The sequence below is a fragment of the Solanum verrucosum genome, unplaced genomic scaffold, assembly GCF_900185275.1.
Source record: "Solanum verrucosum unplaced genomic scaffold, falcon-dt-bn FXZP01000031.1, whole genome shotgun sequence".
In the NCBI taxonomy this organism is placed as follows: Eukaryota; Viridiplantae; Streptophyta; class Magnoliopsida; order Solanales; family Solanaceae; genus Solanum; species Solanum verrucosum.
Genome location: NW_026020194.1, coordinates 1,623,042 through 1,638,264, shown reverse-complemented (window position 1 = coordinate 1,638,264; position 15,223 = coordinate 1,623,042). Strand labels below are relative to the sequence as shown.

Below are 15,223 nucleotides of genomic sequence, written 5' to 3'. Positions count from 1 at the left end.
AAATCAGTTTTTCCTCTCTTGTTTAAATGTGAAAACATTTACTCTTTGGGAATACTTAGTTCCCATATACTTTTTTTGAAGAAACGAACTTCATTAGTTACTCTTACTTAACTCAAAACTCAAGTCTTAAAATAAGATTAAAACATTTGTAAAAGACTTCTTGGAAAGACTCTATGAACTTTCTATACTTGGCTCTTAACTTTCTTTGAATTGGAATTTATGGATTCAAGGTTATGATTCAAGTTTATGAATGATTTGTAAGTGTTTAGAAGTCATTTAGAGTAGTTAGAATCAATAGAAAGTGTCAGTGCACTTTAGAAGGACTTAAACGGACTAAACGACAAAAAATGGGTGGGGACAGACGACCCGGGCGCGTTCCTGGCGTGCCGCGCCATCCCCTAAGTTACTGGGGCTCATTTCTAGCGCATTGCTGGCGGGCCGCCCCAGTCTTCCTGGCGTGTTGCGCCAACATTCCCCAAGGCGAATCTGACGAATTTTTCCTCTCGTTTTCATACCTTAATTCTATTAATTTCGATTATTTTTCTCAATATATCTTTAGATTCAGGTACCCACTACATAAACACAAGAATCTAACTCAAGGAAACTCTAATAATCGCCATTAGACTCTCAAGAACTCCTCAATCTCAACCCAAATTCAAACAGAAAGCAATTCAAGAACACCCATCAAGAACATTCAAACTTCCAATTTTTTTAGGACGAATTCATGCTGAAATAAACATGTTTGACACGTGGGCGAACGAACCCAACGTTATGAAAGTCTCACATACCTCGTAGTATCAAATCCTTGATGAAATCCGCAATCAATTCCTTACGAAGACGACTTGATTTTCCTCTTCTCTTCTCTCTTGAGTTCTTCTCTCTAAAGCCCTAGCGTGAATTTTCAATTGTGCGAACTGAAGCAATTCAGTTTTGACCCTAATTAATTCACTAAAAACGAATTAAATCAAGTGGGTATGGAAAAGACCAAAATACCCCTTAAAAATTCGGATTAGACTTTCCTTATTTAAACATCCCAACTTCAAATGGACATATCTCACTCATACGAACTTGGAATCGCGCAAACTCAGCGGCGTTGGAAAGATAATTCAAAGATCTTTCATATGGTATCTGGAAACACACGTAAATCATATTGAGCTAGGAGTTATGATCGTTTGAATTTGACCAAAAACTCAAACTTAACCAATTTTTCAGATTTTTCGTTCTTTCCAAAAATGACTCTTTCTAATTCTAGCTCTTTCTAGTTCTTTCAATTAGCGAGATGTTACAACTAATTACGTTATGGTTGTTAATTTCCCAGAACTTACTCCCGTAATTAAGGGAACAGTTAATTCAAATTAATTAAAACACTTATCACATCCTTCAAAACATGTATCCCGTAATAGAGTCATGTATCTTACGGTTTACTACTAATGTATCTTATGAACGAAAAATGGTATAAGGAGTAATATTGAAAACTAACGGTATTTCTAGTAATTATGATCTAAAGTAGTGGAATTTATGTAGTTTACCCTTAATTTATCTATAAATGACGTGGTAACTTCAGTAAGATTATATCTACAAGTATTAATTATACTTAATCCTAGTGCTAGATCGATAATTTAGAGTGCCTTATATTCACAAACTACTTGTATCATATTAGTTCGATATGAATGGAAATTATGCTTCTTCAATAGAACTTGATAGCGAGGGAGAATGTATTTGAGCTTGCTCTACCACTGGAAGTACCTTCGATTTCTTGAAATAGTTCCCCTTTGCTCCACTTGTTTTGTGACGTGAGACGGCTTACTAATAATTCAAAATGTTTCTTTCATCCACCCATTTTGACACAACTTTCGTGCCTCACATACATTCATCTGTAGTTGAATTTAATTAGGACATGCTTGCTATCCATCAGAAAATGTAATTTGATTTTATAATGAAACGTGGTATTCTGATGTTATAAAAATATCGTATCACCTTTACTAATAAGACTAGTATATATGTAGATTTGAGTGTAGCTCCACTCAAGTAAAAAAAAAAATTGTTTGAGAAAATGGCAAAAGTGAATCTTATGTTTGAAGTAATTTTAAAATAGCCCCTTACTATATTCTTAAACATTTTTTGTCCCAGAATTTTTCAAAAGTGAACAAATTTTAATCTTTATAAAATATTTAACAAACTATTATTTTTAAAAACGTTTAATATACTCTTCAATTTTGAAATTTAGAGATGATATATCACTCATTATAAAAGTATCTCATATATATTTTTATCCTTACACAAATGGCCTAGATATATCTTTAGACGAAAATGATATGTTTGAATCATTTGTAATGATAGGATATATGTAAGTCACGTTCATAACAAATGTTAAATCAAACTGTAAGTGACAAAATTGAGAAGTAATCTTAATTAAAAAAAAGCCACAATGGGCCCCAAATATGTATGTATCATCACCTTCACTTGTTCTCAAAAAACAACCATTGCCCATATATCCAAATACAGCCCACAAGTTCCACATTAATCAGATAGCAGAAATGGCAGTTTCTTCACTATCCTTTACATTACCTAAGCTTCAAACCTTCACTCCAAAACCCACCATTGCAGCAACTTTTAAGGCTTCTTCTTCACATGAATCAACTCCTTTTATCAACCAGAAGCAAATTTTCCAAATGGGTGTTGGAATTTTGGCTGCTTCAATAGTGGCTTCAGCACCTTTAAATGCTGATGCTACCAGAATTGAATACTATGCCACTACTGCTGAACCCACTTGTGAGTTCAATTTTGTCCGCTCTGGACTTGGGTATTGTGACATTGCTGTTGGGTCTGGTGAAGAGGCTCCATATAATAAGCTCGTTAATGTAAGTTTGTAAGTTTGTATGTTTATTGAAGCTTAAACACTAGCATTTTCGTGTGTTTTGCCGTTTGCCGTTTGCCGTTGATGCATATTGTTGGAATTGCTGTACAATTTCTCCTAAAGTTCGTTTATTTTACAATTTAAAATTGACATTTTGCTTTCAAGAATTCAATGGTGCAGAGAATGTTGCGGTCTGTTGTTATTTCATGATGTGAGTTAGAATCAATTCCTAACACTTTTGGTCTCTGTCAAATATTTCGGAACTCCACCTGTTAGATTTGTGTTTTCTTGATAATCGTGGTGTTTGGGGGCCTATTTGTGCGCGCAACTCAACTAATTCCACGAGATAACTTTCACCCGCAACAGCTATTGGGTAACTTTATCCACCAAAACTGCTATTAGGCAAAAAATAAAATAAGCGGGAACTCATATTAAGAAGTAGCACAATTTTTGTTGTTCTACTACTTTAAATTTATTTCTAGAGTGTGGTGCAGTTTTCCAGGTGTAATTTCTGCTATTTTTCTTAGTATTTTTTTAGTGTCTACTGTAACTTTTTGTGTTGCATATTTTAGGATTTGATGAAATTTTTTTGGTGTTTATAGTTAATTTTTTTGGCTCAACTTCATATTACAGAGGACATGACTCTAGATAGGAAGGAGTGGAGGTTGCGTACTAGGGTAGAAGGTTTGTAGGGGTGAAGTGTTGTCTTGCCATGCGTAGGTTTAGGCTTGTTAGTGTCTGTTGTGTACTAGTCGTACCCTTGTAGTTCTTGTCTTATGTAGTGTATTGTGTTTCGATTATGACACTATTTTATTGTTATTATTGTTTCTTTCTTGTAGATTTTACAATGTTTTTCTTATTAATCACTATGCTTTCTTCATCATTTTCTTCTTCTTTTATTTGAGTTTGATGCACTTGAGTTGAGGGTTCTTCGGAAACAGCCTCTCTACCTCCTCGGGGTAGCGGTAAGTTTTGTATACACTCTACCCTCCCCAGACCTCAGACCTCAGTTAGTGGGATTTCATTGGGTATGTTGTTGTTCCATCAAATCTAATTGACAAAGTTCGGTAAATTTTTGCAGAGAGAAACTGCTAAACTTTTGACAAACTTAAAGGACCAAAATTGTTAGGTACATACTTAAGGAGCTATTTTAACCTATCCTCAAACACAAGGTGTTATTTTGTGATGCCACCTATGTATTGAAAAAACTAGATTCTTCAGCAACTATGTAAGAAGTAAATGCGGAATGAAGTAAATCAACACAAGAATTTTTTTCATGAAAAAACTCCTCTCCCAGGAGTAAAAGAGTAAGACCTACCTCATAGAATTTCCCTCTCAAATTACCACCAAATTTGAGTTACAATTTTAGGTTACAACTAATCAAGGAGCTAACCACTGTACACCTATCCCTTTCTACAATTCTCCCCAACTGTAGCTCACTTCTTCAACAACATCATGACACTTTATATAGGAATAGATGACTGCTTCTTGTTTTTCCAACAAGGATTAGTTCATGAATCCAAGATTCTAATCCAAGTTTGATTAGGTTCTTCCTTCACACATCAACGACTGTTTTGCTCCTATTTCCAAAGCTTTTCCCATGTATCCAAATATGATAATGCTGCCATATTCTTTTCTTGTTCCTTGCTTGATTGGATTATCCGCAATCCTAATTCCTTAAGGAATCCTTCTACGCACTTGGAATCTGCTTTACCATCTATCAACTGTCTTCTTCAAGTCTACTGTGAAGGACCTGGTTCCTTCCCTCCTAGCAGTATACTCTTGATATCATTTGTTGTAGTAGACATATTAAGGAACTGGTTCTTCAATAGTTCTTTGTCATAATCACTACCAGTCCTTTTTGAGTCATGTATGATATATGATTGTTGCATGTGTTTGTTATGTTTTGCTAATCATTTTGTTAATCATCAAAATTTCATATTGTTAGCATAGCTCATTGCTCTCTAGCTCACATAACTCTCCCTAGCTAATGTAGCTCAACTTAAGGGATCATTTTTGTCATTTTCTCGTTTCTTGATTATCCTAACAAGTTTCTTCCATGAGGTTCTAAGGTTGTAGTATTATTGTTGGAATAACAAAAGAAAAAAATTATATGTACAAATATATTTCTTTTCTCTGGCATGATACCGTGAAAATGAAATTCAAAAATATGTGGTTGATATGTCATTTTGAAAGTCAAAAAAAAAAAAAACTTGATTAAAAAAAATAAAAATAAAAGAGTTAACTTTAACGATGTTAAAAATATTTAAACAATCAGGTTACCTATAAGGTAATTACATATAAATTTTTGTGAGAAGATTAACCAGTAACTTGGTAAAATCGATAATTGACCTGTGATCACAGGTTAAATTAGACTGATGGTGTAAAAATTCTATACACGGGCGGATAAAAGGAAAAAGAGTTGATTTTTGTCTTCTATTGTTCATCGAACAGAGGAGAATAATGAGAAAGATAAATTGAAGTTACTAGAGGATTGCATCTCTAGTATTTTGTGCTTAAAGACGAGATTGAGGGAATAAAGAAGAAATGGTCATTGTTTGCTTTTTACTTTCCTCATGAGGACATACCACTGCCTCTTTAGTCACACAGGAAAAGAAAATTTTGTTTTGTGTATCTAATATCTCCTCTATTTTTTCTTGAACTTGAGAATGGTTTGTTGAGTATCCTATTCATGCAGATTCACTATACTGCAAGGTTTGCGGATGGTATAGTTTTTGACAGCAGCTATAAACGTGGTCGAGCCCTTACCATGCGCCTCGGCATGGGCAAGGTATGTTACCATTAGGGTCCGATGTAAGTAATTGTAACTGGTGGTATATAATGTGATCTGTATTACCTTCTGTATTGCTTGTCTGTCCCAGATTATAAAATTAGGACCAGTTATCTATCAGGCAGACAGTTGAGAAGGTTTTCATATATCTTTAGTTCAATACACTATGTGCATCAAAACATCATAAACAATGTATGAAGCTGGATGAATATCTATGTACTGACAAAACTAAATATGCTAGCAGTTTGAAGAGAACAATGTAAAAGACACTGCCATTGGATTTAGCAACTGTTAGGGCATTATCATCCACGTAGTATCATCAATTTTCATTTCCACTGTTTTCTTGACTTCCTTAAATTTTTTAAAGTTGAAAGTAGTTATACTTTTGATACAATATCTTACTTTACAAAAGCGAGTCTCTGTCAAGCACTACCATCGTCCAACTTCACAGGGGCGTATTTAAGGGGGTGCCGTGGGTTCACGTGAACCCATGCTCCCCTCTCTAGATCATATATAATCGTGTTATATTTTTTTAAAATATTTAAATATAAATGTCTGAACCCACGTTTAAAGTATCATATAATAATACAAATAATGATTGAGTGCACCTCTCTAAGTAAGGATAAAAATTTAAGTCTTATATCTATCTTGTCCTTTTGAGTAACACCTCCCCAAGTGGTTATCGATTATACTTTTGACGTTTCAACTAATTTTTCTTTTGTTTTTTTTTTCCTTTAATCTTTCAAAATTTTCAAGTGCCTTACATTGGAAGTTCCTAAAAAACTTTGCACTATAAGATTTTTATATAATTAAACCAAATGTGTATATTAAAATTTAAAACTAATAGTATCATATATTTTGGACACATAATTTTTAAAATTTAATGGTTCATATTAAGAACCTAAAAGTCAAACTTATCAAATTTATATTTAAGATGCATTTTTTCGTATTCGTTCACCCATCTTGACGAATTCCTGGATACGCCTCTGCAACTTCACTAGACTTTTCGGCTCTATTAGGCTAGTCTTTCCCTCTATTAACATCTTCCCTATTCCTCTGCTCTCTCAATTCATAATTTTTGCTACCAAGATCTTTTATCCATGCTTATCAAAAAATAGAAAAAAAAATTGTTTATCCTCACAAAAGAGAAGGAAAAGGAATGAAGAATAAGAGAAGCTCGCAGAAAGGAAACAACCATGTTTTGGGATATGAAATGGAGTAGAATGAAATAAGTTTATTTCCATGTAGCGTCAACAACCTCATTTGATTATTGACTAAAGGAAGACATAAATAATGTGCTGATAACCAATTCTTTCAGTAAGCCATCACTTCTTTCTGTTATGGAATCTCTTATATATATGCTGATAACCAATTTACACCTCAAATTGCAATAAGATGGCATCCAAGAGCTTTATCTGAGGCTCATATAGAAGGTATACATGAATAAGAAACATAAACGAGAAACTAAATGAAGAATATAGTTTAATTTTTTGCAATATCTTATCTACAATTTCTGAACTCCAGAGCATGTTGTTGACAGGTGATCAAGGGATTAGATCAGGGAATCTTGGGAGGTGAAGGGGTACCACCAATGCTAGTTGGTAAGATTTTACAGCTAATTAGAGCCTCCTGTGGATCTTTTGCTTGTTTCTTTTTAGTATTCCCAGTATAGTTCACTTTAGAAATTTTAATACATAGGTGGCAAACGTAAGCTTCAGATTCCTCCACATTTGGCGTATGGACCAGAACCAGCAGGCTGCTTTTCAGGTGTGTTTGTGATACGTTTTAAATGCATTATATTGTTTGGTTCCTTGAGACAAATATCATCTCGCACATCAGATGATAAGGCCTATTCTTTAATTTCTTTCTCTTGAAACAAGCTAGCAGAAATGAGTTGTAATTTTTTTTCCTTTGGTTAACTGGTGACATCAGAATGTATCAAAACTATTAGAGAAGAAAACTTGCATTTTTTGTTGAAATATAAAGAACACTTAATTGCAAGTAGCATCTTAAACAACTTTGCTTACTATGTTCTAAAGGATGGATGTGAATAGGTATGCAATTTCTCTTCATAATCTTAATCAATGTATATTCCTCATTTACATGGTCTAGGCTACCATTGGCCTTGTGAGGCTGAGAAGGACTCATCTACCCAGTTTCATTGTGTTACTCATCTAACCTTTTTCATCTCTCTAAATAAAAAGAAGATATTCAGTTTGTCGCGATAGCAGTTGTTTACACATTAATAAAGATAAATGTTTTTTTATCTGTGTAGGAGACTGCAATATTCCTGGAAATGCAACACTTGTATATGACATCAAATTCGTTGAATTATACTCTGGAAACAGGAAAATGTGATATGATGAGAAATCTGAAGCTCAAGCACAACTAGTGAGTTCCTAAGACACCTTGTGATTAAGGTTTTCTTCCTTACTTGTTTTGTTATATCATGGTGTCACACTTGCTTTTGTACTCCCTCCCTCCTTTCCAATCTGGATGTCCCTATTAAGTGTTACTATATGAGACTTGCCTATATGAGATTCAGGATGATAGTTAAAAACTTAAAATGTATAGATAATGGAGTGTCAAAGAAATATCACACCTAGTTAAAAGTTGATTTGAGCATGTGATTATTTAGTCTGTATCTGCATAAAAAAAAAAAAAAAGCATCACCCTTTGGGGTGGCCAGTGGTTTGGGCTTGGAACTTCCATGTTGGAAATCTCAAGTTCAAAACCCCTTGCCAGCAAAAGCAATGGGTTTGCCTTCTGGGTCGAGCTCATCGCACCGGGATTGCCTAGTGCGGGTTACCTCTCTTGTGTTGTTTGCGAGCTATTGCATAGGAGCGGGGGTTTTACCCTGTGCGTACCCAAAAGGTAGCGGCTGCAGGTTTCCCTTGTCATAAAAAAAAAAAAACTAACAAAAATAAAAGGTATAAATTTATATATAAACTATGCCTAATTCCCAAACTAGTTGGGTTAACTGTATGAGTCCTCGAATTAGTTTGACTATAGTTACGCTAACCTTCATCGTTCTGTACATCTCCTTTATCTAGGCTTGTGACCTGTTTACTTTGCACATATGCGGGATTTGTATGTTTACATTTATAGTTAGAATTATCATATTAGGGATTTCCATTCCCAAAGAAGGTCAAGTAGCTTGGGGATAAGGGAAAAAAAAGTAGGTCTTAAAAAATAAAGAAGGGGTTGGGGAGAAGTAGCTGATTAACTGGGAGTCTGGGACAGAGAAAGTAGCACACAACGTTTTTTTCGGGGGGAACTTCATGAGACATAAAAAAAAAAATTGCATCTACTAACATGTCATTGCTAAATGATTCCCGTGCATGATTTTTCCAGTGGCTTATCATACTATGTTTATAATTGATGAATTAAGCAAAAGTTAATTGCAAATACGGAAAAGAGAAGATTAAAAGGAAGAATGAGTTACTGTTGCTGATTACTAGCAGACTGGTAGCTCTCTTAATTACTGTGCCTAGAGAGAGTTTCCAACAAAACTAGATATTCAACATAGTTATTCAGCAGGAGAGTAATGCCTGCAACTTTCAGAACAGAGCTCCGACATCATTGTACAAAAGGAGTGTGTTCATTTTCTAAGCAGGAAATGCCATACAACCAGATATCAGGAAAGTCAAAGAAAGACTGATGAGTGATTTCCAGGTTTACCCAGTCCCTTGTTTCATTCTAATAAATGAACTCAGGATGACTCGATATAAATATTCTATCTTCTGAACTCTAGCTGGCTTTGGTGATGTTTGCTCAAGAAAGACACTAAAGTAAAATCCCGCTCCCTCTGGGTCTGTTACACTTCTTAAAGAAATAGAATAAAGTACAATTTTCTAGATAAGTCGTCTGTAATAAGCTCAATATAAAAGTAGAACAACCTGTTATTGTTCCTGTTTACCACATCCTTTTTTCATCAGTAAAGGGTAGATTTTTTGAATAAATGTAGTACCAAGCTAGTACTGAGCTAAGAATAAAACATTTCTAAGGAATACCCCGAAAGCTGAAAGCATTCCAAAAAGTTCAGCTTACAGTAATATTAGTAGCAAAATCAGCAGTATACGATGTGTTTTTAACTCTGGATAAATATTTTTTTCCACAGTGAAGAATTCTTCTCCTTCCCCTCGAAGCATCTGCAGTTTTTCTCAATCCAATTACTTGTTAAGAAAATGGACAGTGGGCCAAACTCAACCTCAAAAGCTAGCTCATGAGGTGAAGATTCAATTGTCTATCCCCAAACATTGTTGGGACTACTTACAAACCCCGCATGCCCAGGCTTACTGATTGGAGCATGGACAACATAAAATGGAGGCCCAACATCAATAAATTAAAATTTGGGATTGTCTAGTTCCGATACATATTAAGAAAATGGACTTTGGCCTAAATCAACCCTAAAAGCTAGCTCATGAAGTGACTATTGCCCAATTGCCCACCCCACAAACAGTGTGGGACTACTACGAATACTCCACATCATGCAAAATGGAATGGTCTTCCAGTCTTCTTTGTCTCTTTCCTCATTTTCTGGCTTTGCCAACTGTATAGGACTTGCTTTACATTTGTTGGTGTAACCCATTGGACTCCACAAAGGTTGAGAAACACACACCAGAGTTAGTATCCAAAGATCACGCCACCACCTTTGGAAACGTTAATAAGGAGATATTGGTTGGACATACAATCTGCCTTGACTCTATTGCACTCTGGTCTAGCTAGCACCTCTAGTTGAAATGCTGACCCATCCACAATAGCCACTGTAGTTAACGATAAAAAAAACAACCATCGTTGTTAGTGAACATCAGATGCCACTTTCAAGTATTCACCAGTTGTTTAGTTTTATGGTGAATTTCTTCGAGTATTGGACTCTGCTACGCCAAAATGTTTTGTATGTTGTGGATGTATAGGAAATCATGGTGACTGTTACCTACAATGATAATAGTGATAAAAATGTAGAGTGATTTTAGATAGAGAGATTTGGTTTCCTAACTTTTGGCACCATAATTGGTTAGATCAAGGAAGCATGTGAGGAAACTATATTCCGGTAAAGCAGCCGTATTCATATCGTTAAGAACATCAATTTTCATTTGAATGGCATAGTAAGCACTCATCCTCTGTGTGTTCCCTCTCATTTGGCATGAGATACATGTTTAGAGCTACTTGAAATCTGTGGGCTTACAGAGTAAGAACTTTCAATATCTTGTAGGTTGCATAACTAATACTTGAAGATCTTATGCAGAAAATATTGACTTCTCATTTCTTCAATGTTGTTGGGGCTTGTTTAATATACTGACATATTGTTGATCTCTTGACATAGGATCCACCCAGAATTAGTTTGAATGAAGATACAGAGCAAAAGGTGACAGAATATTTTTCTAGAGGGAATAAAAGTAAGCCAAGAAACAGATGTTTTTTTTTTCATACAAGATGCAACTTAACTAATGGTGAGGAATGCTTGCAGGTGCCAACTTTCTGGTATCATTTTTGAGCTGGCAATCTAAGTTCCTAACATTGTGTATAATTGACTGTTGTACTTGATTAAAGTATATGCAAACTAGAGTTTTATGTTCAAAATACTTGAAAATCTTGTATAATTATTTTATGTATATTTTGTGACGGATACTTGAAAATCGTGTATATTTATATCATGTATATTTTGTGACGAATACCGTTGAAATTAAATGTAAGTTCATCGTTCACCTATATAACATGAAGTCGAAAAGAGTTGGGACAGTTCCATTTGTCCTCTTTTCCTTTCTTTTTCAATAATAATGATGTATGGGCCAGTTTTGCCTCATCTCGACTTTTTAATTGGTTACAACTTACACGTTACCTCTCATCAATGCAGGGCAACTCTTCCCTTCAAGGCATACATAGATAGGAAGAAATCACCTAGCATTTTTTTTGTTTTTGTAACAAAAGTAATTGAACTCTGGTCTCTTGAATTTTGACCAATCATCGACTGTTAAGCCATCTCCTTGAAAATATTTATATTATTTCTGATGATGAGTGACTCGAGTCCAATGTGAGCTTACGGACGAGTAGTTGTATGTTGAATTAGGTACCACGACGGTACAGAACATAGACACCTAAGATCCTCTATAGGTCATGGCTAGTTTGGCAAGATTAAAGAATTGATAGATTTCACTGTCATAAGACATATTAATAGTTTCCTATTCTAAATAGAAAGAAAGTTAAATTTGTCTAAATAGTAGACATAAGGAAGCGGAGGATAAATGCGGGAAAGAAAAAATCTCTTATCCATTCTAATTAAATGACAATGTAGGAGTAAATTCAACTAGAAAAACTCACACTGGGCTTAGGGATAATCAAGCTTATTCTGGTGAAGTTTCAAATTAGAAGAACTCAAGAAGTTTTTGTTGAATTATGATACAGAAGAAAAAAGAGTTAGCATGTGTGTAGAGATAAGTGACTGTGTGAGTGATAGATGAGACTGATGAGATACCAAAGCTATAAAGTTGTGAATCAATGTGGATATAATTCCATGACTGTGTGTGACTGCTTATTAATTGCAGAGTTTTGTGATAACTGCGATATATGTTTTTGGTGACTTATATGTCTAGTGATGGTTTGACATTGATATGTCAGAATGAGGTTGTTTGTCATGTTGATGTTGACTACTCGTATTGTTGAGTTATTGATTACGTATTGCGGTACATGTCTACTTATATATATATCGGAAAATATAATTGGCAAGACAGATTTTTGGCACGAAATGACATGAGCAACAAAAATCAGGTATTTTCGTAATTTTGGTGAAATGTTAAGGGCATTTGGATAAATTCATTTATTTCGTGTACCTAAATTACCTCAAAAGTAAAACCACTTTTAATACTTTTAAGAAAAATTTTATTATGTGTGAGGCACACTTATTACGTGCTAGACAATACTTGTATTAGATCCTTTCATATTTTGCCACGTGGAAATTGGGTCCCACTAAAAAAAGAAGCTAAAACGCTCCATTTCTTTATATTTTTTCTCCAACTCCATATCTTCTTCTTCTTTTCCGTTTCTTTTTGTAATTTTATTATTTTTCGTATTAATTAGTTTATTTATCAAATGCTGAAATTTAATTATTTTTAGTAGAATTAGCCGTGATTTAGTTTGGACAATTTTTTTATTAAATAAATTAATTTGATTTTTGAAATGTTGAAATTAAGTCAAATTAATTAAGTCGGTTTTTTTATCACTTTAATTTTATTTTATTTTCTATTTGGTTTTGGTCGATAATTTGATTTTTCAAACTTTGAAATTAAGTCAATTTTTTTATCACTTTAATTTTTTTTAATTTTTTGTGTATTTGGTTTTGGTCGATTAGAATATATATGATAATGTAAGAAATTGATCTAATTATATATAGGATCCTTCAAAAAATGTATGCATTATCTAAGAATTTAATTATTTCTAAGAAATATGATAAATTCGTTCCAACGATTTTATTTTTTTACAAAAAGTTAAAAATTTAGTTGTGATATACTATGTCTTGATGATGCTTGATTTAAATAAAAATAATCAATTTAAAAGACATAAGTTATTTTGAACATGAAAATTCATTCTTGACATTCTTAAAATAAAAATATAAATTAAAATACGAAGTAAATGCAAATAACTTGATTATTATAAAGAGAAACACCTGAATAGAACAAAAAAAAAATTAAAAATATTTATAACATTTTTTTAATTTAATTTTTTTTTATATATGATGAAAAAAGTTATATTTAAAAAATCAATGTATAATCTTTTATAAACAAACACAAAACAAAATATCTAAATTCTCATATTTCGTATATATCATTCTATAAAATACGAACAGAAAAATAAAAGGTTCAAGAAATTAATACGCAAAATTTTACAATTTTTTTATTTGTAATTTCATTACCTTCAATTTCTTCCATTTCATTCAAAAATTAATTCGAAATTTTCTCGCCACATTCACTTTATTTTTTCTCTCAAATAAATAATACCGTAAAATATGCATATTAGATATTTTGGGCAAGTCTTAAAAATTCTTTATAACTCTGACAAATGAAGTAACGTAGAGGAGGAAAAAAGAAAGTCGAAGGAATTTTTTTAAAAATGAATGAAAAAGAGTAAAGAGGATGAAAGAAAATGAAATAGTTAAGGTATGGATCCCATTTGTACATTTGGCAGCCAACAAAAGCCTCATACAAGTGGTTTTCTTTTTTGGAGGGAAATACAAGTGGTTTTGGTGCCAAAGGGACATTTTCGTCATTTAGCCGTGTCTTGGCAATTCGTGCCAAAATTCTGTCTTGCCAATTAGCAGTGCTCTATATATATATATACATGTTACTAATTTGAGTTGGCTTATAATGTCTACCGGTACATAGTGTTGGTATTGATGTTACTCCTTTACTTTTCTTTGATCCAGAGTCTTTTATGCGACCTTGTGTCTAGCACAACTAGTTGATTGATCTAAGGGGAGCTATTCCTAGCTAGGCTATCACATACCTTCTTGATGATTGATGTCTATTTCTTTTCGGACATTGTTTTACTTGTTTAGTTTTTGACTACTTTTAGAGATTGCAATAACTTTCGAATTTGGAGAAATATAACAATTAGATTCTGCACTTTATTTTATTTATAATTTTATAACTCTTATTTCATATCTTTAATGCTTATAAACATGTTAGATGAATTGATTATGTCATTGTTTAGTTGGTAAGATATGATTTGTTTCTTTGAGTGTTAGTGTGGGTGTTAATTATGTCGGTTTGAATTGTGACAAAATCACTTAATATGATGATTGAAATTTGTAGGTATTTGACAAAATTATTTTATCTTTCTAAGCTTTTAAATATTATGATGGAATCTCTAAAAAAAAATTATTAAAATAATATTTAAACATTTTATATAATGAAAAAAATAAAACTCTACACACAAATAAAATTTCATCCAACTAAGTAAATTTAAAATAATTTTAAAATGAACAAACGAACTAAAATAAAACTAAAATCTGTATATAACAATATCTTATAATTAGATAAAACTACAAATATTTTACGTGTTTAAAGCGCAACAAAATAGTTGCTAATAGTTAATACTCATCTTGTTGTTAAAAAGTTATTTGTGTTTAGTTTTCTATTTATTAAGTTTGAACGATACATATTTCAAGAATGTTTAGTTATTTACCCTTTTTTGAATCAAAGGTGAAAATAATTTTTCTAACAAAAATATGTATCTTATCTTCTTCTTAAAATTTCAAAATGAATACATATATATTTTTTAAAATAATTATATTGTACTAATAAGTTTTACTAAGATATACCTCATAAGAAGGGTAAGTATGGATAGGGAGAGTTAATTCCGGAATAAATTTTAAGTATCCTTTATTTCCTTGTTTGGTTGGAAAGCTTGGGATAACTTATCCCAGGATTAGGAATTAGTACCGAAATAAGTTATCCCTCCCATTTGGTGGTATAGTAATCCCGGGATAATCTATCCCGGGATAGAATAGGTAAATGACAACTATATCCCTTTAAACCCTTTGTATACATCATTTTTTATATTTATGTATATTTACATTA

The 15,223-nt window shown here is 32.9% G+C and overlaps 1 protein-coding gene across 1 annotated transcript; it reads left to right on the top strand.

The window, feature by feature from the left end:
• Window positions 1–2,504: 2,504 nt before the first annotated feature.
• Window positions 2,505–11,274, top strand: LOC125829517 (photosynthetic NDH subunit of lumenal location 4, chloroplastic). The gene is made up of 7 exons (XM_049508737.1): window positions 2,505–2,861; window positions 5,556–5,648; window positions 7,189–7,249; window positions 7,347–7,415; window positions 7,924–8,039; window positions 10,975–11,047; window positions 11,119–11,274. Exons 1-5 carry the CDS (start codon window positions 2,538–2,540, stop codon window positions 8,004–8,006), a joined length of 630 nt encoding a protein of 209 aa, XP_049364694.1. The 5' UTR covers window positions 2,505–2,537; the 3' UTR covers window positions 8,007–8,039; window positions 10,975–11,047; window positions 11,119–11,274.
• Window positions 11,275–15,223: the final 3,949 nt, after the last annotated feature.

Bases quoted from the DNA above. Each gene is read 5' to 3' on its own strand.
- LOC125829517 (XM_049508737.1), top strand. From the start codon at position 2,538: ATGGCAGTTTCTTCACTATCCTTTACATTACCTAAGCTTCAAACCTTC. The intron at 5,649-7,188 runs GTATGTTACCAT...TGTTGTTGACAG, and splicing joins TGCGCCTCGGCATGGGCAAG to GTGATCAAGGGATTAGATCA. The intron at 7,416-7,923 runs GTGTGTTTGTGA...TTATCTGTGTAG, and splicing joins ACCAGCAGGCTGCTTTTCAG to GAGACTGCAATATTCCTGGA.